This window comes from Bactrocera latifrons, unplaced genomic scaffold (assembly GCF_001853355.1).
Source record: "Bactrocera latifrons isolate USDA-ARS-PBARC rearing strain unplaced genomic scaffold, ASM185335v1 scaffold_200, whole genome shotgun sequence".
In the NCBI taxonomy this organism is placed as follows: Eukaryota; Metazoa; Arthropoda; class Insecta; order Diptera; family Tephritidae; genus Bactrocera; species Bactrocera latifrons.
Window position 1 is genome coordinate 88,995 of NW_017535520.1, and position 23,949 is coordinate 112,943.

At 38.5% G+C, this 23,949-nt stretch overlaps 1 protein-coding gene across 2 annotated transcripts in view; it reads left to right on the plus strand.

The window, feature by feature from the left end:
- Nucleotides 1-23,949, plus strand: part of LOC108968082 (nitric oxide synthase) — a 223,527-nt gene that overhangs the window by 59,803 nt on the left and 139,775 nt on the right. For both annotated transcript variants that reach the window (XM_018931849.1, XM_018931850.1), the window contains exon 5: nucleotides 10,331-10,422. In XM_018931849.1, coding sequence (XP_018787394.1) covers nucleotides 10,331-10,422 — 92 coding nt within the window. The remainder of the gene's footprint in view (nucleotides 1-10,330; nucleotides 10,423-23,949) is intronic.

Consider the following 23,949-nt stretch of genomic DNA (forward strand, 5'->3'; position numbering starts at 1 on the left):
GAACTAGCCCCTTTACCAAATATGAATGTTTTTTCACAATTTGAACMTATAACATAGGGTACATTCTCCCCCGTCTTGGTTTCCACAATTTTACTTTAAAACTTCCAGATGTCACTTGAACCCGATGCATAASTAATTTTATAAACACCACTTTTAATACGTTGTAAAATTTCCATTATATAGATTTAAATAATAGCACAAATGCAAAAACTTTGCTAATGCGAAAATGCCAGTTCTTTTCTTTGCGCACAATACTAATTGAGTAACATGTTAGTAATCGGCGATGCCGCGATGCCGATACCCACGATACCGATGCCCACGATGCCAAAGTACCGTTACGTAGCGTGTACTCGCCGCATCGGCATCGCCGCTTGCTAACATGTTACTTTTTTAATTACTCGTGCAGGTCTCTGGTACATATYCATTTTCAAAAGATGTTTGCACTATACATACATACATGTATATAATAATATTTCATTCAATATTTCACAATACTATTTTTACACTTACCTTTCAGTAAATCGTACAAATCTATCAAATCAAATAATTCCAATACTTTGTACACTTTGTCCACTTCGAAAACAATTTCCATATTTGTATTTGACAAACATATTTTATAGCACATAAAGAAATTCCATCACTAAAGTGCGGAACACAATGCTACCGACAGACTGCAGCAGCACGACAGTGAACTGAAAATGGCGTTGTGAATCCTACTACAAGAACGTTTGTGAGGGGGCAGCAACATAACAATGACCGGCATGTACACAAAACAACGCAGTTTTCCATTTTGCATGTACACAATTTCATTGTGGCCATACTAATACCTTGCATTTCAATGAAATTTTAATATTTTGTTCAAAGTGAAATTTTTAAGCAAAAAATAAGTAAATAGGTAAATTTATTTGTTTTAAATTATCAATTGTTATTATAAATGATGAAACGGAGCCATTTTATGCTTTTATTTGTAAAATAACGTCAGGTTTGTTAGAGCTTTGAGTAATTTTACATTTTACATATTAGCGSGATCACCACTCTACCTCATCTCTCTATCTTCCATTCTACTGTCAACTCTACTGTCGTCCTACTGTCGTTGGCAAATATATGATAAAATTGAAGTTAGCGAGAACGACAACTGTCGGCCTGCCGTGCAGCATGTCAAAATAGGTCCGTCCATAAGAACGTGTGTATTTTAATATTTGACAGATGTCGTTTGCAGTCCGACGCGAGCATTGTATTCAACACATAACTTGTCACTGTTCAATAAAATATGATTATCGCTGCTTTATTTTGAGAGAATTCATGTCTGCTTGCATTAGAGTAAAGAGAAACAATCACGGTCGTCCTAAAATGGAAGGGTACGACTTACTCAAATTAAAGGAGCTTTCCTTAATTCTAGTCTGTCCATTATTTTCAGTGTTTGCATGCGTGCTAAAGTTAGTTCACATGTTGTGTGTGCATCATCAAAGTATGGCGTACATATGCATGTATTTGCATAGGTGCATATCAAAATTTATGTTGAATATGCCTAAATCAAATTTTTTCAACTCGTACAATTTTTCTAATAAAAATACTGTGCTACAGGAAGAAATTCAACGAAAGAATGATTGTTATTTCAAAATTAAGTTCCCGTGGCATTTTTCTGGAAATTCAAAAACCTATGTATATTCTTGTACGTTACTTTAAATTTTGTTATTTACGCGTCAAAATGCAAATAGTTCATTTWGCACATATGTATTTTTATTTTATACGTAAGTTGTGACTTACTTTATTAGAAATAACGGTACTATGAATACGGTGCGAGCATGAGTTTTTTAAATGCTAAACCATAAAGTAAATACAGGAAAATATTTATCCCAAGTCGTACCGTTAGCAGAATTCATGTTGCAGAGAAAAACAATTTTGCGCATGCACACGTGGCCATGCAAACCTTACCACCTATTTTGTTTACAGTTACCGCGATTTAACTAATTAAACCTTTATAAAAACTAAATTATAAACAAAATAGAATATAATATTTAATAAATTAGTGACGAAATAATTTTAATTTTATATTATTTGCTATATGGAAACTGAAAATATTTTTTTCTTATATTTAAAAATAAGAATTTTTATTTTGCATTCTAACTTTTTATTTTTCTGTAATTTGCTTTGGTTTGTTAGTATTTTTTTTTTTTTGACTTTGTAAATTAATAATTATTTAATACGAGTTGAACTACCTTTGGCGGCTATAATTGTTTGCACCCGGGTAGGCATTGTACCAACGAGGGTTTCAAGGCATTCCTGCTTTTCAGTTCTGCTATTGGCCCGTGTTAAGTTACTTTCTTTTTCATGGTATGCCAAAGATTCCCGATCGGGCTCGAATTTGCAACCATTTTCTGAACCTGCAAAAAAAAAAAAGAAAATGTAGACAGATGACATTCTTCTTAAACATAAACATAAGGATATATAATGGATTAAATAGCATATAAAACTTACCGATTGAGCCCAATTGCACTGTGAGGAGTTATCCTGGAAGATGGTTTCAAAAGTATGCCCGTATTGTTCTTCTACGATGGGCACAATAACATTGGATCCCATTATAGCCGAGTTAACAACAGCGCGCCAATTCAAATATTCCAAGCGTAGCCAGGTCCTTCTCCACCTGGTCCTTCTAACGGAGTGGAGGTCTTCCTCTTCCTCTGCTTCCCCCGACGAGTACAGCATCGAATAGAGCTGGAGTGTTTTCGTCGATTCGGACAAAGTGACTTAGCCAGCATAGCCGCTGTCTCTTAATTGGCTGAACTATGTCATTATCGTCATATATCTCATATAGCTGATTGTTCTTTCGAATGCGAAATTCTCCGTGGCCAACACGCAAAGGACCATAAATCTTTCGCAGAASTTTTCTCTCGAAAACTCGTAACGTCGACTCATCAGTTGTTGTCATCGCCCAAGCCCCTGCACCATATAGCAGGACGGGAATTATGAGTGACTTATAGAGCTTAGTTTTTGTTCGTCGAGAGAGAACTTTACTTCTCAATTGCCTACTCAGTCCGAAGTAGCATCWGTTGGCAAGAGTTATCCTGCGTTGGATTTACAAGCTGACATTGTTCGTGGTGTTTACGCTGGTTCTAAGATAGACGAAATTGTCAATGACTTCAAAGTTATGACTGTCAACAGTGACATGAGTGCCAAGTCGCAATTGCGACGACTGTTTGTTTGATGGCAGGAGTTATTTCGTCTTACYCTCGTTCACTGCCAGACCCATTTATTTTGCTTCCTTGTCCAGCAGAACTAACGGCGCAGGTGTTGAAGCTAATGACATCAATATCATCGGCATACGCCAGCAGCTGTACACTCTTATAGAAGATGGTACCTTCTCTATTTAGTTCTGCAGTTCGAATTATTTTCTCCAGAAGCAAGTTGAAGAAGTCGCACGATAGGAAGTCGCCTTGTCTGAAACCTCGTTTGGTATCGAACGGCTCGGAGAGGTCCTTCCCGATTCTGACAGAGATTTTGGTGTTGCTCAACGTCAGTTTACACAGCCGTATTACTTTTGCGGGGATACCAAATTCAGACATCGCAGCGATTTGAAATCGACGGAGAGGTGGTGTGTGTCGATTCTCCTTTCACGGGTCTTTTCCAAGATTTGGCGCATGGTGAATCTCTGGTCGGTTGTTGATTTGTCAGTTTATTGACGGTGGGCTTTAATCTTTCACACAATACGCTCGAACCTTATATGCGATGTTGAGGAGGCTTATCCCATTGTGGTTGTCGCAGATTGTGGGGTCTCCTTTTTTATGGATTGGGCATAGCACACTAAATTCCAATCGTTGGGCATGCTTTCGCCCGACCATATTTTATAAAGAAGCATGTTCCTTATCAGTTTTTCTTAGCCGTGGTTGAATAGCTCGGAAGCAAGCCATCGGCCCCCGCCGTCTTGTTGTTCTTTAGGCGGGTAATTGCTATTCGAACTTCTTCATGGTCGGGCAATGAAACGTCTGATCTATCGTCATCGATTGGGGAATCGACTTCGCCTTCTCCTGGCGTTTTCGTTCACTGCCATTCAGCAGGCTGGAGAAGTGTTCCCTCCATAATTTGAATATGCTCTGGGCATGACTAGATCACCTTTGGGGGTTCTACAAGAGTATGCTCCGGTTTTGAAACATTCTGAAAGCCGYCGCATTTTTTCGTAGATTTTTCGAGCATTACCCATGCCGGCCAGCTTATCAAGCTTTTTATACACACCCATTTCGGCCTCTTTCTTTTTCTGTCTGCAAATGCGTTTCACTTCCCTTTTCAACTTTCGGTACCTATCTCATCTCGCACGTGTTGTGGTCGATCGTAACGTTGCGAGGTAGGCAGCCTGTTTTCTCTCCGCTTCGATACGGCCTCCTCATCGTACCATCTGTTCTTTTGCATTTTCCGAAAACCAATAGTTTCGGTTGTAGCTGTAAGGAGTTTCAAATGCCGTCCCGCAGTTCCCTTATACCTAGTTGTTGACGAGGGCTCTGAGAGAGCAGGAGTGCAAGCCGAGTAGAAAATCGTTCGGCTGTCTGTTGTGATTGCAGCTTTGCAGCAGAAAGCCTTTGGTGATGAGGCTGTGTCTAAAAAAAATGTTTACAAGTGGTGTAGTGAGTTCCAAGCCGGCCGTGARCGTGTCGAAGACGAAGAGCGTCCAGGGCGACCATCAACCTCAACGGACGAAGCTCACGTTCAACAAATCAAAGATTTTGTGTTGAAAACCGTCGATTAACAATTAGAGACCTTGCTGATGGAGTTGGCAAATCGAAAGTCTCAGCCAATATCATCTTGAAGGATGTGTTGTGCATTATGAATTCCTTCCAACTGGACAAATAGTCGACAAGAAATATTATTTGAACCTTATGCGTCGTTTGCGTAACGCTATCCGCCTAAAATGGCCGGAATTGTGGAAAGACAATTCTTGGTTTTTACACCACGATACCATCCCATACTGCCCTCGTAATTCGTGATCATTTCGCCAAAAACTCAACGCATATCGTTCCACAACCACCGCATTCACCTGATCTGGCGCCGTGCGACTTCTGGCTGTTCACCAAGCTCAAAAGACCGCTCCGGGGATACCGTTTTTATACGATAGAGGAGATTCAAGCCGCAGCGCATCTCCTCATTTTTTGGGCTCAGAGTTACATAYATATGCATGTATTATATTTGCTTGTAAACTAGGTACCCAAAAAAGTCTTTTTGTGTTTCTAAGCAATTTTTATATGTATAATGAACTTTAATATATATCATTCTGGTTTTCTCTTGAAGCCAACTTTACTAAATTAAGAGAGTTCTGCATTGACCGAAACAAATGGTACAAGGTCAGGTCTATATGGTGGACGCATATCCCAGTTTTTGCCCAGTCGTGAAAGATGTGTGTGGTCTAGCGTAGCCCTTATGGAAGACGAGGTCCTTTCTGTTTGATAGTTTGCTTCAATCTCATCAGATGTTGGCAGTAAAATATAGAATCAATCGTTCCAGCAGGCTGGAGCAGCTCATATGAGTGATGATTCCTTTCCAATCCCACCAAAAACTCAACATAACCTTTCGAAGCGTCATCCCGGCTTTATGACCATTTATTGGGCTCCACCACGTTTGGATMATGACCTTGTTCGCACATCAATGTTCGCTTCAGAAATTATCCGATTTTATTTCGCTTCCGTAAAGAATCGCGATGTTAATTCGGTCGATTAAATTTTTCACAGACAAGTCATGTGATATCTAAATATCGAGCTTCTTTTTTTAGAAAGCCGTTTTTCGAATTTTTTGTTTTGTTTTTGTTGGTAGTACTGTTAGTGACATCTATGCTAAATTTCACGTCAAAATATTCATTAGTATTTGAAATACGCGTCGTTTTGTGACGCTCTAAAAGTGAATTCTTCTATTTTTACTATGCCTTAATTTATTGAACAAAGAATTGCACCATCTCATACTACATTGGTTATTCGTGATCATTTCGCCGCATTTTCAACTAATATCGTCTCGCAACCACCGCATTCGCCTGATTGTAAGTTGTGGGCATTCAGCAAATTTACATGACCGCTCCCGTTTGACACCGTTTTGACTCAGTTGAATATATAAAAGCTGAATCGAAGAATGCTGACGGAGGATTTTTCCATGTGCTATGATGACTGAAAAATTCATTGGCATGAGTGAATTGCCTGAAATGGACAAAATTCTCTTTTCAATTTGATCACAAGAGTATGCTGAATTCCTTAGCGACGTCACTGCAGCTTACGCGGTTATAACCGAGTCACTAACAGCACGAAAGTTGTGGAGGTCTTCCTCTTCCTCTGCTTCTCCCGGCGGGTACTGCGTCGAAAACTTTCAGAGCTGGAGTGTTTTCGTTCATTCGGACGATATGATCTAACTAGCGTAGCCGCTGTATTTTAATTCGTTGAACTATATCAATATCAATCTCATACAGCACATCGTTCCATCGCATATGATATTCGAAGTCGCCAACGCGCAAAGCACCATAAATCTTCCGCAAAACTTTTCTCTCGAAAACTCGTAACGACGACCCCTCACACGTTATCATCGTCCATGCCTCTGAACCATATTGAAGGAAGGGAATAATGAGTGACTTATGCAGTTTGGTTGTTTTTTCGTCGAGAGAGGACTTTTCTTCTATTGTAGTAGTACAGATAACCATATTTCGGGCCCCGGCAAATTCGATCAGCCTCAACCCATTTAGGGATGTTTCCTTGTAGAGGATTAATTTACCGGAATTTTGTTCCAAGGGTACCTTGCTTACCTACGTTGGCGTTAAAGACGTCAAGCACGACTTTGACATTGTGGAGGGGGCAAATCAGCGATATGTTGAAGAACTTCGCTTTGATGCGGATTGTGGCTATAGCCATTCATCCACGGAGTGAACAACAGTACTGTGACTCCAAACGCAGCGCACAACACTATGGAGAGGATGTTTCGCCTTTTCACTTTAGCTCACCTTTAAACGTATGTTCTTTGGCTACCCAGAAGATACTTGGTCTAGGACCGGAAGCTGTGAGGTGCTTGAGCCATTTGTAAAAGAATCGTTTCAGGCCACTCCGAAATGAATGGCAGTCAGAGAACTTTCCTTACTTGTGTTAACTTCTGCACATGACTCCATCCTCATCCTGCTATATTTTATCTGATTAATTAAGTAGCTTTTAATTCAAGTATCCTCGACGGGAAGCAAAATATAGTGATGGAAATAAATGTGTCTCTGACCGTTAATGTAACTTAATAACATTTAATTCTCTCAGGTTTTTTTTTTAACATTTTGTAAAAATGTAATACTACACCTGAACGTAGCTTACCCTTACTTGTTGAGTACTAAGTTTTTGTTTTGTATAATATATGTAAAATATTTCTCCAGCTTTAAGGCATGCAAAATATAAAATGTTCGGTAACGCCCTTAGCCCTTTCTTAGGTGTTTCGGAATCTAAACTTAAGAAAGCACCTTCTCCATCTTATTTACAAATTCAATCACTTTCGACTTTATTTCAATTTAAACACATAGTTGTTATTACAACTTTACTGACGAGATCGTATCGACTTTTCTTTCTAAATGCACATCACAATATCATTAGTGTTTAGAATAGGCTTGTCTTTCTGGAGTACATAATGTATTCGGCGATTTTTACAAAGAGTGAATTTATTCAACAAAGAATATTCAGAATGCTGGAAAAGGCCTTCGGTCATTGTTTTTCGCGAGCAATTGTTTTTGATTGGTAAAAACTATTCAAAGAGGGTCGAGAACGCGTTGAGGACGAATCTAGTAAAGGACAACAACATTAACTGATGATCACCAAATCATTAAAAATAAAGGATTTGGTGCTTGAGAATTAAAGATTAACAATCAAGGATCTTACKGCCATCGTTTTGAATATCGGAAGGATGAGTGAAAACCATGTTAAAGATAATTTAGGATTTAGAAAAGTGAAAGCAGGATTGAATCCAAAGTCACTTAAGTTTTTTCGAAAAACTGCGTTGTGTTAACGTCAGTTCAACAATGTTCTTCGACAACCAGTCACGATTGTGCCATGAAACGTATTATTACTGGCGATGAGTCTTGGATCAAAAGTAAAGGTGAGCCGAAGCCGAAAAAAAACGGCAAATCAGGTCAAAAATCTAGTTTATGTTGACAGTTTTCTTCGAATGTGTCAACAAGGAATATTATTTGAGGTTTAGCGTCGACGTAAATTGCATGGTCTGCTGTTTGGGGTAGCAGAATCACAAACCATCATGGTCGCCTCATTCTAAAATTTTTGATTCAAACAAATCTTAAGATTTTAAACAGTGGAACATAAAATATCTTTCAAAAGGAAATAAAGGATCAATAATAGACCTAATGTTTGCTAAAGACGCGCTTAGCAGGCATACTAAGTGGAAGGTGTCAGATATGTATACAAATAGCGACAATATAATTGCTGAAGTTTCGTTCTTCCAGGAAACAAAGCTCTGTCGGAATTTGATACTGTTCTTTTTGCCGCCAACTTCGTTTTCGATAGGTATTTTTGCGACATGTTTGAGAGCGTCTGGACGAAATACAATAAAAATAGAAAGCCGGTAATCAGCCCCAGAGAAGCATTTAAATGCCAGAAAAAGCTCCTGAAGTCAGCCATTATCCGAAGTAAGAGATCCYGTTTCGAAAAGCTCTATGAAGAAGCTAACATAGACCCTTGGGGAACGGCATACAAAATTTATATGTCGCAGTTCAAAAATAAGTCGCAGTGACCTAAGAACGCATCATTTATGATAAATGTTGCCAAAGCGTTATTCCCGACACATGCCTCCATTTCCTACTTATATTAAAAGAAACGAATCTACGGAGCCATCTCTATTAATCACAGAAGATGAACTAATGGCTATTGCGAAAAAAATCAAAAATTTCAAAGCGCCTGGAATAGATGGTATAGCAAATTAAGCCCTAACAGAAGCCATAACTCTAAGACCCAGTTTATTTGTTAACATATATGATGCGTGTATATTAGAAGAGGTGTTCCCCGATTCGGGGCAAATACAGCGTCTGGTTTTACTCCCAAAGCCAAAAAAGCCACCAGAATCACCTTTATCATATCGACATCTTTGCATGCTCGACACGATTGGGAAAGTGTACGAAAGCATTGTAAGAAACCGCTTGGAGTTAGCAATCAAAAAATCTGGCGGATTATCAGAGAGACAGTACGGCTTTATAAAAAAGGGGTCCTCTATTGACGCATTAAGAGAAGTAGTTGATAATGCGAAATGTGCAATAAGTGGGAAAAAATGGAAAGATGGTACAAAACAATACTGCGCGCTAATAACCCTGGATGTGAAGAAAGCACTCAAATCCGCAAAGTGGGCAAATATAATATAATAAAAGTATACATGATATACACGCTCCGAATTATTTAATAAATATTATAATGAGTTACTTTCAAAATTAGAGATTGCTAGTTGATACGGACGAGGGCACTCCAATGGAGTACCGCAAGGCTCGGTTTTAGGCTCGCTGCTATGAAASCTGATGTACGACGGGGTGTTAAGAATATCGCAAACAATGATCTCATAGTGGTAGCAGTAACTAAACATCTGGATGGCCTCCAGATCAAACGCATTGACAGCAAAAATGGTTTGCGCCGATGTTTTGCTACCACGAGTCTATACTCAGTGGATATCGTTGCTTCAGAAGCTACCTATTCAAATATCGTCGTGACTTTAGTCCATGCTGTCCGACGTGTACGGAATGTATAGAAGACTCTGAACACTTGTTCTTTTATTGCCATCGGTTTTCAAGGGAAAAGCTGAAAACCACCCATGGAGGTAGTATGACGGTGGAAAATTTGACAGCACTTATGTGCGAGTTCTATGTAAAGTGGAAAGCTGTAAACGAAGCGGCAAATCTAATTATAACAAGATTAAGACATTTAGAACAGACTAGGCTTCAGTCAGTCCGTACAATGGAGCGGACTTAAATGTCTTCTTTTTAGCGGATTAAAATCGACCACTCCGGCTTTGGATGCTTCCTCCTACTATAAAACAAAAAACACCACGATAATGCACCGCTTTTCGCCAAATTTTCAATCAGTATCATGCTAGCTCTATGTGACTTCTGGCATTTCAGCAAAAGATCGCTCCGAGGGAATCGCTTCACATTAATACTTCAATAATAATTTTTTCTCTTTTCTTCTTTAATATTCCTGAGATATATTTAAATGGAATTAATTTGAATAAGTGATATTTAATAGTAATTGGTAATAAGTATATTACTTTGAGGTTCTGTTTTTCTTTTGGTCCATTAGCGTTTCGTAGCAATATTTATTTACTTTATTTTCCCTGCATTTATTTACAGGTTTTCGATTGCCGTTATGTCACCACAACCAGTGGTATGTTTGAAGCTATTTGCAATCACATTAAATATGCAACTAACAAAGGAAATCTCAGGTAAGCTGATTTAATGAATAAACTAAACTAAAAAACTAAAGAAGGGCTCGAGTGTGACCGCAAGTTTTATACTCCTGCAACTTGAAAGTATCAAAGCAGACTTTATATTAAACATAGCACATTGGCCGATATATGTAAGATACTGGAAGTTTGAAAATTTTTATACTCTTGCAAACAGTTGCTACATAGTATTATAGTTTTGTTCACCTAACGGTTTATACATCCCTAAAACTAAGMGAGATAGATATAGTTATATATGTATACAAAGTGATTTCCAAAGTAAACAAGACTTAAAAAAAACAGAACAAATGTTTTTTTCGGCAAAATCAATTTAGTTTATTCAAAATAGTCTCCTTCAGCTTCAATACTAATTCAGCTKTATGCCGGTGCAAGCCTTTTGAATGGCTTCTACGTCTGCATAACGCTTTCCTGTCATGGGAAAATTCATTTTTAACCGAAAGGGAAGAAGTCGCACGGTGTCATATCAGGTGAGTACGGTGTTTTAACTGGTTGGCCAGTATGGTCGCCTGTATGCCGGTGCAAGCCTTTTGAATGGCTTCTACGTCTGCATAACGCTTTCCTGTCATGGGCAAATTCATTATCAAGCGAAAGGGAAGAAGCTGCACGGTGTCATATCAGGTGAATATAATGGTTAATGGTTCAAATGTGATTTTTGGTCAAACAATCGGTCACAAGTGTCGATCGATGAGACAATTTTTGAGCAATTTTTGGTCGTCAGTCAATTTGTGCGGAACAAACCGTGCAYACACCTTTCGTAAACAGAAAGCAGCGCAGCAGCCATCCCAGAAAGACAGCAAAAAACAAAGGGTGTAGTGGTGAAATCGAAATAGTTCGAAAATAACTGTGTGAACAAAGTGAAAGTGATTAGTTGATAAATCAAATAAGTGCTTGTGAATTTTTATTTTTATTTGTATTTGCATTTAAATAAAGAAATTAAGCACACATCTATTGTGTTTGTGTACATAGTCGAAGACTACGCTTGTAAATGCATGGGCCGGTTACCCAGCAAGCACATTCAAATTAAATTTGGGAAAAATACTTTGAGAAAATACTTTATTCAACTTATTATTTTTTTTTTGTTCTTTCGAAAATTCACGCATTGACTGGACTGCTTCCATCCAGATCAATTAACTCTTCAATGGTAAAAAGGTTACCCAATATCCCCTTAGCGGATAATAATTTATTTACGAGTCGAAAGGTTGACTTGTTCATCGGAGCGGATCTTTACCCAAGAATCATAATAAAAAAATCGAAAATCTTCGGATCCCTCGTTGCACATCGCACAGTGTTCGGTTGGATTTTAACAGGTTCCGTTCCCTCCGAAGAAATGAAGATAAATTGTAAAGTCAACGGACAAAATTCAGCAATAACTAAACAACAAACACACACCGCTTTTGTAGTAAAAATAATATTAATTTTTTATTTATACAACAGCAGCAACAACCGCCCCATCAACAGACTACGCTGCAATAGCAATCGCCAAGACATCACCCACAATTATCATCACATCATCCAACAACGCCCCAAACAACAAATGCATCAACAGCAGCACCGTTTGCTGTAATGTTAACGGCGACACAAGATGCACCAGCTAGTTTCCAACCAAGACTACAACAACAACAGATTTCACAATTCACAACAACAGCAGCAATCAACGCAGAGTGAAGCACAGCTGCCGATAACGCAGCCGTCCACGTCTCCAGCGCACATTTCGTCACCCATGGCGTCCAGCCCAACGGTGAGAGCGCAACAACAGCAACTTCAACATCAATTGATTCAAATCCGGCAACAGCAGCTGCAGCAGTCACCACAACAGCCCCCAACACCAACATCAACACCTTCACATTATTTGGTTAACATTCTGAACGAAACAGCCAACTCGAACGGCTGTTCCACATTGGCCGTAGTGGATAACGACAGCAACAACAACAGCAGCAACAGTTTGACCAACAGCATTGTCAACAATCAGCCCACCTCAGTGCATGGCGGTAACACGCAAAGCTCTGACCAACGATGCCTCTCCCGCAAACCACACACAAAAGATCGAGCCAGACTCGAGTCGTCTCACTGACTTCGGCGTGTTGGTAACTTCCTTTCGGATTGGCGGCATCTCAACCATCGACAGAGACTCGATTCGTCTCAGCGACATTGTCCGGACCGAGCGGAATGCCATTCGTTCCGCCGGCCACCCCATCCGAAGCGAAGGCGTGGACGAGACACCCGTCGTCAAGCAGATGCACATGAGATAATATCGGCACAATAAGGTGCACTGGCTGCCAACGCCTCTCACATTTACCACCTACCAAGGATCGAGTTAGGCTCGAGTCGTCTCGCCGACTTCGGAAGGTGGTGACTCCTATACAAATTGGCGGCATGGCATTGACCGACTGAGACTCGATTCGTCTCAGCGGCATTTCCCGGACCGAACCAGACTCGATTCGTCTCGTCGGTCACCCCATCTGCAAAGAAGACATGGAAGAGGCAGTGCRGGAGCCAGTCAGTTAAGTTAGTTTTAAGTAATTTATTGTAAACTGCATTTGAAGTTACACTGCAAGGCGGGGAGAATGTTGACGCCGGTCCGCCCAATTTCTTTTGCCACGTCTGTATCGGCAGAGCAATCTTTTCTTTTTCGAAGTTTTAATTCGCGCGCAATTAAACATTAACTAAAAAATTTGCGCGCTCTCTCCTTTTGCGACTGTTCACCGATCCAGACGTGGTAAGTGTGTTTCCAATTTATTATATTAAAATTACATGTACGGAGGCTGCTATATATATTTCAGGTGCAATCTGACATTTCCATTGGAAAGTTTGACATTTTTTAGCATAACATCACTCAGAACGTTTTCTCATTTAATCGTGAATTGTTTTATTTACAGGGAATTCAAAAATTCATCTCGGCCAAAAAATGKAATTAACTCACTGGATTATCACGACAAGAGTGCATCGATGAACTAAAATCTTTGTATGGCTATGAAGCACCATCCCACACAGGTGACGAATCATGGATCTATGCGTAGGACGGTCAATTCTGAGTGGTACACCACCATTTGTTTGCTAGAAGTCTTCGGAGAAATTCGAAAAACGACCAAGAGAAGACGAATCATTGTGCACCATGACAATGCGAGCTCTCATCACACATATTATTAATATGCTAATAATATGCACTCTCAGTTTCAGTAAGGTACACTTTCCACCACCGGATATTTGAAAATCGGGATATTAATGGCGATTTTGAAAATTTTTCTCCCGATTTAATTCATTTTGGGCGCAAAATACATAGTTATTATTAAAACACGCTCTATTGTTTTCGCTAGTAAAACTCACATATTGGCCGAATCACAAGCATCTTTCCAAAGTAAACAGGGCTTTGTGAATCTAGCTAACCCTGGTGGCGCCATCTATATGTCGACTGGTGCGTTCGAATATGCTATCTTTATCGATTGTCCAGTGAGAATTTCATGACATTTCATATATCGGAAGGGAAGTTGTTGCGTTTTAAATGTCAGTTTACATTAAATTTTGTTCTAAAATTGGTATAGCTTTTAGCGAAACGTTTCAATTTATGAAAAAAGTTTATGGCGATTATTGCCTATTGTACGAGTGGTTTTAATATTTTCAAAGTGGTCGTGAGAACATAAAAGACGATCAACATGTCCGCCAATGAAAGTCCATGGTCACCAGAAATTCCATCGAAACTGTGCGTGAATACATCAAAAGTCGGCCGAAATCATCATTGAAATTCAACAAAAATTGCTCAGAATCCAACATTCGAAGGACGATTATTTGACCAAAAACCACATTTTAACCATTAACCACTCCCCGTATTCCCCTGATATGACACCGTGCGACTTCTTCCTTTTCCGAAAAATGCATGTGCTCATGATAGGAAAGAGTTATGCAGACGTAGAAGCCAAAAGGCTGGCACCGGCATACTGACGACCATTTCGGCCAGCGAGCTAAAACATTCGTTCGACATGCTTTTTTACCATGCAAAAAGTTGTATTGAAGCAGAAGGAGATTATTTTGAATAAAGTAAATTGATTTTGCGGAAAAATTTTGTTCTGTTTTTATTTTTAAGTCCTGTTTACTTTGGATCGCACCTTGTATGCGGTATAAAGTAAACTGAAATTTGATTCAATCCATATTTGACATACAGGCGCACTGTATGTAATGTAAATTTTAATAACAAATCTGCAAGATTGACCGATTTTTATGATAAAATGTACGATGCAGTAACTAGGGTCCACATATTTGGTGCCGTGGCCTTAAACAGTTGTAGTTCGATTTTGACAGTCCTCTTACATTAATTGTTTCTTGGATTGCACACTGGAAAGTGAAATAAACATAATATATTGTCAAACTGCCGGTTTGTATTATAATGTATGTATACATCGGCAAATATTTAAAATATCTTTGTGTATATTATTTGATATATTTCAAGTTAGTACTAAAAATCCGTCAAATTATTTAACACTTTTTCTTCTTTATTGGCATAGACACCGCTTACGCGGTTATAGCCGAGTTTACAACACCGCTCCATTCCTTTCTTCTGAAATGTGGCGCCAATTGGAGATTCCAAGCGAAGCCAGGTCCTTCTACACCTGGCCTTTCTAACGGAGTGGAGGATTTCCTCTTTCTGTGCTTCTCTCGCGGGCGATGCAGTACCCTCAGAGCTGGAGTATTTTCAATCATTCGAACTATATTACCTAGCCAGCGTAGCCGCTATCCTTCCAAGATAGACGAGATTGTCTACGACTTCTTATCTATTCTACAGAAAGCAGAATTAATGGCGCGGTTATTGAGGGTAATGATGTCAATATCATCGGCGTACGCCATCTACTCTTATAGAAGATGGTAACTTCTATATCTCATTCTGCAGCTCGAACTATTTTCTCAAAGAGTAGAGTTAACCTTATCTGAAACCTCGTTTGGTATCGAACGGCTCGGAGAGGTCCTTTCCGATCCTGACAGAGGTTTTGGTATTTCTCAACGTCATTTCATACAGCCGTATTAGTTTTTTGGGGATACCAAATTCAGACATCGTTGCGTAAAGGCAGTCTTTTCATGCTATCAAAAACAGTTTTCAAATCGCCGAAAACGTGGTCCGTGTAAATACTCTTTTCACGGGATTTACCAAGATTTGGACCAGTGTGAATAGGTGGTCAGTTGTTGATTTTCCAGGTCTAAAGTCACACAGATAAGAGCAGATAAATTACTGCGGCGGATAAGTTKAAGCCACGGTTTTAAAAGTGCACTTCACATAATTGCGGAAATGCAAAATTTTCATCAAATGTATTTAAATTTAGAGATGTGGGTTTAAAAGCCACTATTAACACAAAAAATTAGGTCTAAACGACTCGAAATTATTTATAATTGGCAATAGATTATGAAGTCTGACTAAAGCAAATATAATTTGATAAGCTCACAAAAATTTGCTTTACGTGCGCCGTACAGATAGTGATTTAAACATATTGAGCACTTTGCGCACATTATAATTTGTGAAATTGCTAAATAGAATCTAGCTAATAAGATTTTAGAACTGGTTTGGTATGATCCCATTATAAGGAAGTCAATTAAGATCCTAGTGAATTCTATGCCACGAAGAATTAAAGCAGTTTAAGGCTAAAGAAAGAACGATTTGTTTTTAAACAAGTCTCTTTTAGACCRTTAGTGAGGAAACTTATTTAGTCGCTTTAAATTAACTTCATATTGTTTTCTTTTAATTAATAATGAATTTCATGGATTGTACATTTTTGTTAATTTTTTTTTTTTTGTTTAATTGGCTATTCCTTATTTCGAGAAAATATTTTGTGGACAACTAGTTTATATTATATAGCCAAACAAATAAAAATGGCCTTAATATTCTAATTTTGTAAAAAAGTGTTATCAAATTGAAATTATATTTGGTGGTGTACTCTTAATGATCGAGCGAGTGTTTAGATTCTTCGGTTGAGTTTATATCACATATGTCACATTTGAAAATGATTTTATTGTAATTTTAGCTGACGTGAATTAAATATTTCAATAAAGTGAAATGAGTCTATTACCTAAAATGAAATTTAAATTGTTGTTTTTATTTGACTTCCTGCTTTTTGGGATTGTTTTTCTTCGACCAATAAAGAGATATGGCATTAAGTTTATAATGATTTATTAACATATATTTTGACAGTATAGATATGTATATATATGTAAAAGGCATTGGCTTAAAAAATGGGAACGTCCTTCGTGTATTACTCCAACTAATTGTATTATTTGAAAACAAATAAGAAGGGGCTAAGTTCGGGCGCAACCTAACAAGATAACACTCTTATTGGCAGATATATGCAGAACAAAATCACCCGGATCTTCCAAAATCTTTATATTAGGTAAAAGGGAGCCAGCGGCAGTATTGGCCCTGAATTTCAAATATTTATCTCACACATTGGCCGATATTCTCTTCCAAAAATCAGCTATAGGTATAGGGGTCCAAGTATTTGGTATCTAGGGCCTGAAACCGTTTTTGCTGGATTTGAACAATTTTTAGTCACAAAGTGGCACAGAGTAAATGCATTATTCACTCAAAGTTTTGTCACTTATATTAATTGGTTCTTGATTTGTATACTGGAAAGTGAAAGAAACAAATGGAATTTACAATTTTGCTATATGGGAAGCAGGCGTAATTGTTGTCCGATTTGCTCCACTTTCGGAGTGTGACATGTTTAAAAGTACCATTATATGGAGAGTGAGCGCTGTTGCTAAGAGTTCTTATAAAATTTGCGTTCAGAAAATTTGGTTGTTGTAGCATTAGTCGTTTAGGAGATATGTACATTAAACTTATTAGACAGCGGGGCGAACAGGTGGGTGTGGCAGTGGGTCAATTATGCCCATTTACGAACTTGTAATTTGTTTTGTACTAAGGAAATTATAAATATAGACGAAATTATCAAAGACCTCAAACTTATGACTGTCAACAGTGACGTTCCCCTGCGGGTAGGGGGACCCCTCCGGGTTCGAAGGGAAACCGAGTATACCCGTGGACCGGCATACCTGTCGTATGAGGCGACTGAAAGCCATATGCACTATGTCAGACTTTAGAGACCATGTTTTGATGTCAACATGGTCTAAGTCAGATAAGTGCTATAATATTTAGCAGGAAGTCAAATTCTAAGCTTTATATTTACAGCTACAAATGCAACCAGTCATTGAGTTTATATGGGGACTCAACTGGTAGTAGCAACTACTACAAAGTCAGATCAAAGACTATAACCTGTACCATGRGGAGCAGTTAGCCTTTGGAGRTAACTCCAATCTGCTCATTGGGTGTGGCCCTTTGGTTAGATTCGTGGTGGCTGTGGTATATACCTAAATGCAAGAAGGGCATTTTATACAATGTGGAGTCGTACTGCGGCCGGGTGCCGGACCCAAAGTACAGCTGAGATTTTAGATGGGCCTCGAACCTCACCAAGGTAACTAGGGTGTTCCTATCCACTCGAACCAATGGGAACCAAGGATTAAATGCAAAATGCATTTAGGCTTCGGGGCGCTGATCAACGAGTGTATTGATCTGTGTGCTTCTAGCGAGAGAAAGCACCGTGGAGTGTACTCTTCGTAGACAGGTATGCACGTAAAAACACATTGACATTCTGTACTAAGGAACATGCTTGCCAAGTTTCATCAAAATATATAAATTCTTAGTCAAGTTACAGCTTGAACGGACGGGCAGAGAGGTGACTGTCTCTATTAATTTTTCTTGTCACCCTGATCACCGATATATGTATATATATATGCCAAATATGTATCGGGCTTAGTTTTAGGAGATGCGTACAACCATTGGGTGAACAAAATTGTAATATTCCGCTTACTATTGCTGAGTGTACCCTACAAATTTCAAATCGGTCAATCTGTTCTTGAAATACGATGGAGGAAAGTGTGAACATTTGCTGAGCTAATGCTGTTGCGATTGCGCAAATGACCACAAATATTTTGCAGAACCCTTCTCTCGAACACTCCTAAGGCCGACTCGTAAGATGATGCCATTGCGCATGCTTCCGTTCCCTATATTTGGATAGGAATGATGTAGGACTTGTAGAATTTGTTCTTTGTTCGTCGACAGAGGATGTTACTTTTTAATTGCCTACTCGGTTCATACTAACACCTGTTGGCCGGAATGCCTCCGCAATAGATTTTAAGGCTAATAATTTTGTTGGTGTTTATATGGTTCCAAGACAGACGAAATTATCTACGACTTAAAGTTTTGACTGTTCACAGTGTTGTGTGAGTCAAGTCGCGAATTCGATGACTGTTTGTTTGATCACAGGAAATTTTTTGTCTTGTCCTCGTGTATACGGTCTGGGTATACGCTTCGTTTCTCTATTTATCTTTGCAGGTCATATTATTTTCTCCCGCAATAATTTGAAATAGGGAGTCTCCTTATCTGAAACCTCGATTGGTATCGAAAAGTGCGGAGTGATCCCTTGCTATCCTACATAGATGTATTAGATTTGGTTTGTCGGCATCTGCGCCTCGCTTCTCTTCGCTATTCAACTCTCAGTATTTATCCCCCTCCGCTCGTATTATAGTGGATCGCGATATTGCGATGTAGGCAGTCCGATTTCTCACCACTACRACACGACAGTTCTCATCATACCACCAGTTCCCTTTGAGTTGCTGATTAGTGCTCTCAGAGATTTCAGCTCTCTCGTCGAAGCACGTCAAGGACAATGGAGACATGTCGTATGGTTTGAATTTTTCGATCCGGAGCCTCATACTACAGACAATCATATTTTGGGCTCCTCTGAAGTCGATCAACCATAACCCATTTGGACAGGATTCGCTAAGGAGGCTGAATTTTCCAACTGTTGTGTCAAAGATGTCTTCTCTGTCCCTGACGATGAAATAGACAACCACAATTTTGGCATTGTAGCGGGGGCAGTTGTAATAAGCGCGCTCCAGCTGCTCATAAATTGCACCTGTAATCATATCGTTTTTCTCTTACTCGGGGTGTAGGCGCAAATAAGTGGAGTGAATGCCTGGCCAACTCCGAATTTGCGAGCTGGTTAGCGGCACTTTTCTAATTTAGGGACCAGACATTGCAAGGGTTTGTCTTTAAATCATAGTCTTTATTTCCTTTGCTTCTGGTGAACAGACCTGCAATTAGATTTCAGCGATCCCTCAAACCGGAGTGACTTCGCTGAAGCGTTTTGCTTCTGGTGAACAGAGCTGCAATTAGATTTCAGCGATCCCTCAAACCGGAGTGACTTCGCTGAAGCGTTTTGTCTTTTAGCCGTGACCCTAGGTTACACAGAGGTTGGCTACCACATCTTACCCAATTGTTTTCAAGGTGCGCGGCAAAGACGCAATAGTAGGAATTGGGTGTAGCCTTAAACTGTATTTGCTTTTAAAAATTGGGAGCGAGATTTGAGAACATTTACCTAAGTAGATTCAGAAAAAGCTTCGATTTCAGGCACCAATCATAAAAACTATCAATATCACATTGAAGTTTAATTACATCTACGGCGTTTTTGATTATTGTGAAAGTTTTTAAGTCATATTCATATAGCAAAAGAGAAGCAACAGGAAATGTCACTAATAAACAGCACAAAGAGAGGGAGACCTAAAACGCTTCCTTGTGGCACTCTCGGAGACGCAATGAATGAATCACTAACAACTAACAACTATGTATTGTGCAAATATCACTTAATCCACTGCAAGAAACCAGAGTGAAAACCTAAATATGATAATTTTTTTTATTAGAATATTGTGTGAAACTTTATCAAGGGCTTTAGAGAAATCTGTGTAAATGCAATTTACTTAAAATCCAGCGGAGAAGGCAAACATGCAATAATCGCTAAAATCCGCTAAATTAATTATTGATTTTACTGCAAAAACGAATTTATTTCTAACAGAGCACTCAACAATTTTGTAAATAGTGGAAAGGTTAAAAAGAGGTCTTTAATTGGAGACTACATGCTTTCTACCACCTTACCTACCAGTCTGAAATAAAATTCCCAGAGGACAGAGACTTATTGGAGAGAAGCGAGAGAGGATATACCAAGGTAGGACAATTTTTTATAAGCATAGGCGGGAGCCCATCCAGATCCAATTTGAAAGAAGGCTTAATATCACAAACAGAATTGGCAATATCACAAATAGAATTGGCAATATCGTCCTGTGGAAGACACATGCCAAAATTTATAGATGGAAAAGTGAAAGTAGTTTCAGGCTCATCGTGTGCATGCCGAATTATCATCCCAGCGTAAAGCCGGACACGCTCTTCTAGATTTTACAAAGTTAAAAAAAGACTTATGGTTTTACTTAATGTTAGAGTCCGCGAGGTTAATGAAACCTTTTCCAAATCGTTAAACAGTTTTGTGTAGTGTTGAAATCGAACAAAGGAAACATGAGATTTAGTTGAAGATAATTTTTTTATTGTAAAGGAAAAACTATTAGATGTATCTAGTCCAGAAAGTGAATCATCTTGCAAAATCATGAAATGCAGCATTAAAGCCAAGCCCGTCAATAGGTTTGAGCGAAAAGATAAATACCCACCTCTAATTGAAGAGAATCCATCAAGGAAGCAAAAGTTTGAATTATCGCTAAGGAAGACTAAGGAAAGAAATCGATCAAGACTATTTCAATATTAATTGATTTGAATCAGATGGAGACTAAGCAGGATATCAATTAGAAACAACTCATGAGAATACGAACAATTGGAGGGAATAAGGGCAAAAACAACCGGACCAGACGATATTGCTTAAATTAAAGTCACCCAGAATATTATTCTGTTTCACCTTATTTAATACCAGCGAGAAAATAGTATGTGCATGCGTCTTATACGACTCTAGAGGACTATTAGGACCGATGTATGAAACTACAATGAACTGAGGGTCATTGACTTGAATTAGCGATGAACTAATAAGAGGACACTGTCCCCTTTAAGACAGCCAGTTTTTTCGTGCTCTCTATTCTTACGGAAGATATAAAAGAAATATTCACTGTCATAGTAATTACAATTAAGCCAGGTCTCAACAATACTGATAATATCAAAATCGAATTGTGAAAAATTGCGAATAACATTTGATTTAGACCTAATACCCGATAAATTTTAATATTACACCTTAAGACAAGARCCATTAGGGGAAAGCATAAACTAGTCCGCAGTGTTGTTTTCCCCTCTCTTTAGAAAGGGGCGGAACGTAATGCTAGAAGGCCTTACTGAAGGAGAAAAAATGGAATTAAAAAAGATGGGTATACACCTAACTTAAAGTTTATCCGTTTAAGCTTAGTATCCAGATTTCAAGAGATGTAAAAACTTCATATAAAAAAACGGTCAAGAAACTTTCCTTCGATAAATTTACTTGTGCTGGTATGCAACTCTAAAGAAATCTAGTACTAATTTTTAATCATTTTTTCCAGAAATATGAAATCAATAATTGTTTCTTGCAGGAAATTCRAAGTAATCGTTATATTCATCCCAAAATAGTTAAAATCACTATTATGAAGTATAGTTACTTTTGAAATGTTATATAAAACATACCAATCATCAACACCATCCTTAAATCCGAATGAAGATATTTATGTTATTACACAAAAACATACATACATATGTACATATTACATTATTTCATTATTTATTCTCTCTTGCTCTTCTAATGTGGATCTTTTACAATGCGTAACCAGCTGTCAAAATTACTTGAAGAAATAATGTATTTTTTTCTTGAGAAATTACTTGAGAGCTGGATACGAATCTTAACATAAAGATCATATCGTCAAATAATTCTTGTTTCAGTAAGTTAAGTACCTAATTGCCCTTAACAAGTTTCATCTGATCWCAATCGTAGTGATTCTTACAGGATATAGTCCAATCGGCATTCATGCTATAAGTCTAAAAATATTCATGGACTCAAGTTGTCAAAGTGTGTATGGCTGCGAAAGTTGCCACAGACTCAGAGAGTTTGGGTTTTGTCAAACTGAACACTAGCGGCTCGTTATCCACCCATTTTGGATGGGAGGAAGCCGTTGGAGGAGAGGGGCGGCGAGCTTCTTCACGGATGGGTTAAAGCTTGGGAGAAGGTTGGTGGAGGGGTTTACTGTCAGGAGCTCTCTATCAACTCCATTTTCAGACTTTATGACTATTGCATAGTCTTCCAGGCCGAGGTTGTAGCCGTTAAGGTAGCAGTAGATTTATTGCTCCGAAGTGTAGCCTCCTTCAGAGTGGAATCGCAGGAAACTGTAAAGCTGATGAGCTTTCAAAAAAAGCCACCCTAGAACCGTACCTTCTTTTGTTCTACTACTCATGGTCTGTCGCAAAAGCCTTTTAGCCCAAGATCGATCGCAAGAGATGTAGTGATTCCTTTTTTGCCCTTCTCCTTATTAGTGTCCACGAAGTAAGGCTGGGAGTCTTACAAGASGCCATATGCAGAAGCTGTATGGAAGAAGATGAGGTAGAAACAATTCGATACTCTTCCTTGACTGTCCCGTGTTTGGAAATCCAAGACAAGCACTTAGGAGCGCATACCTTCAGACATAATTGATAAGTTCAAACACAGGAGTTCTTCTTTTCTATGGTCTTACAAAGCAACACATATAGTAGATCTTTGATTAGCCATCTAAAATACCAAATAGCCAAATTTATCTTCCATTGCCCAGCATTTGCAAGACTGAACTTAAAACATCCCGGCAGTCTTAACTGCAGCGAACTAGGAGACGTAGCAGTAACAGCAGTCTTAACGAATTTGTGAAAGGCTCAAAGTGATTTGTCGGTTTACAAGCAGTCTAATGAAATCCCTTGACCTCATAACCTAACCTTATCTAAAGCTTAGTATCTAGCTCTCAAGAAATATAAAAACTTCATACAAAGAAACGCTTAAGAAAGGGTCAAGAAACTTTCCTGCGATAAATTTACTTGTGCTAGTATGCAGCTCTGAAGAAACCTAGTACTAATTTCCAATCCTTTTTTTCAATAAAATGCGAATATGGCAAACCTGGTTTTGCGAAGAAATATGAAATCAACAATTGTTTCATGAAAAAAAATTCAAATTAATCGTTAAATTCATCCCAAAATATTTAAAACCACTATTATGAAGTATAGTTACATTTTAAATGTGACATTATACTTACCAATCATCAAAAACATTCCTTAAATTGCAATGAAGATATTTATGTTATTACACAAATACATACATACATACATACATATCACACACAAAGTTTATTTTCTTTATTTATTCTCTCTTGCTCTTCTAATGTGGATCATTTAAAATGCGTAACCAGCTGTCAAAATTACTTGAAGAAATAATGTATTTTTTTTCTTGAGCAATTACTTCAGAGCTGAGAAGTGAATCCATTCCTTCATAAATGACGACATCGAGATCACAATTGGGATTAACGCCAACAACAGTTGAAGCAGTTAGGGATTTTTTGTTCCTAGTGCTCACTTTTAACTTAAAATTTACATTAGCATTAATTTAGAGGCATCTGTTTGAGCAGTATTAAAAGCGATATTGAGGCGATCTGGTTTGGCATCAA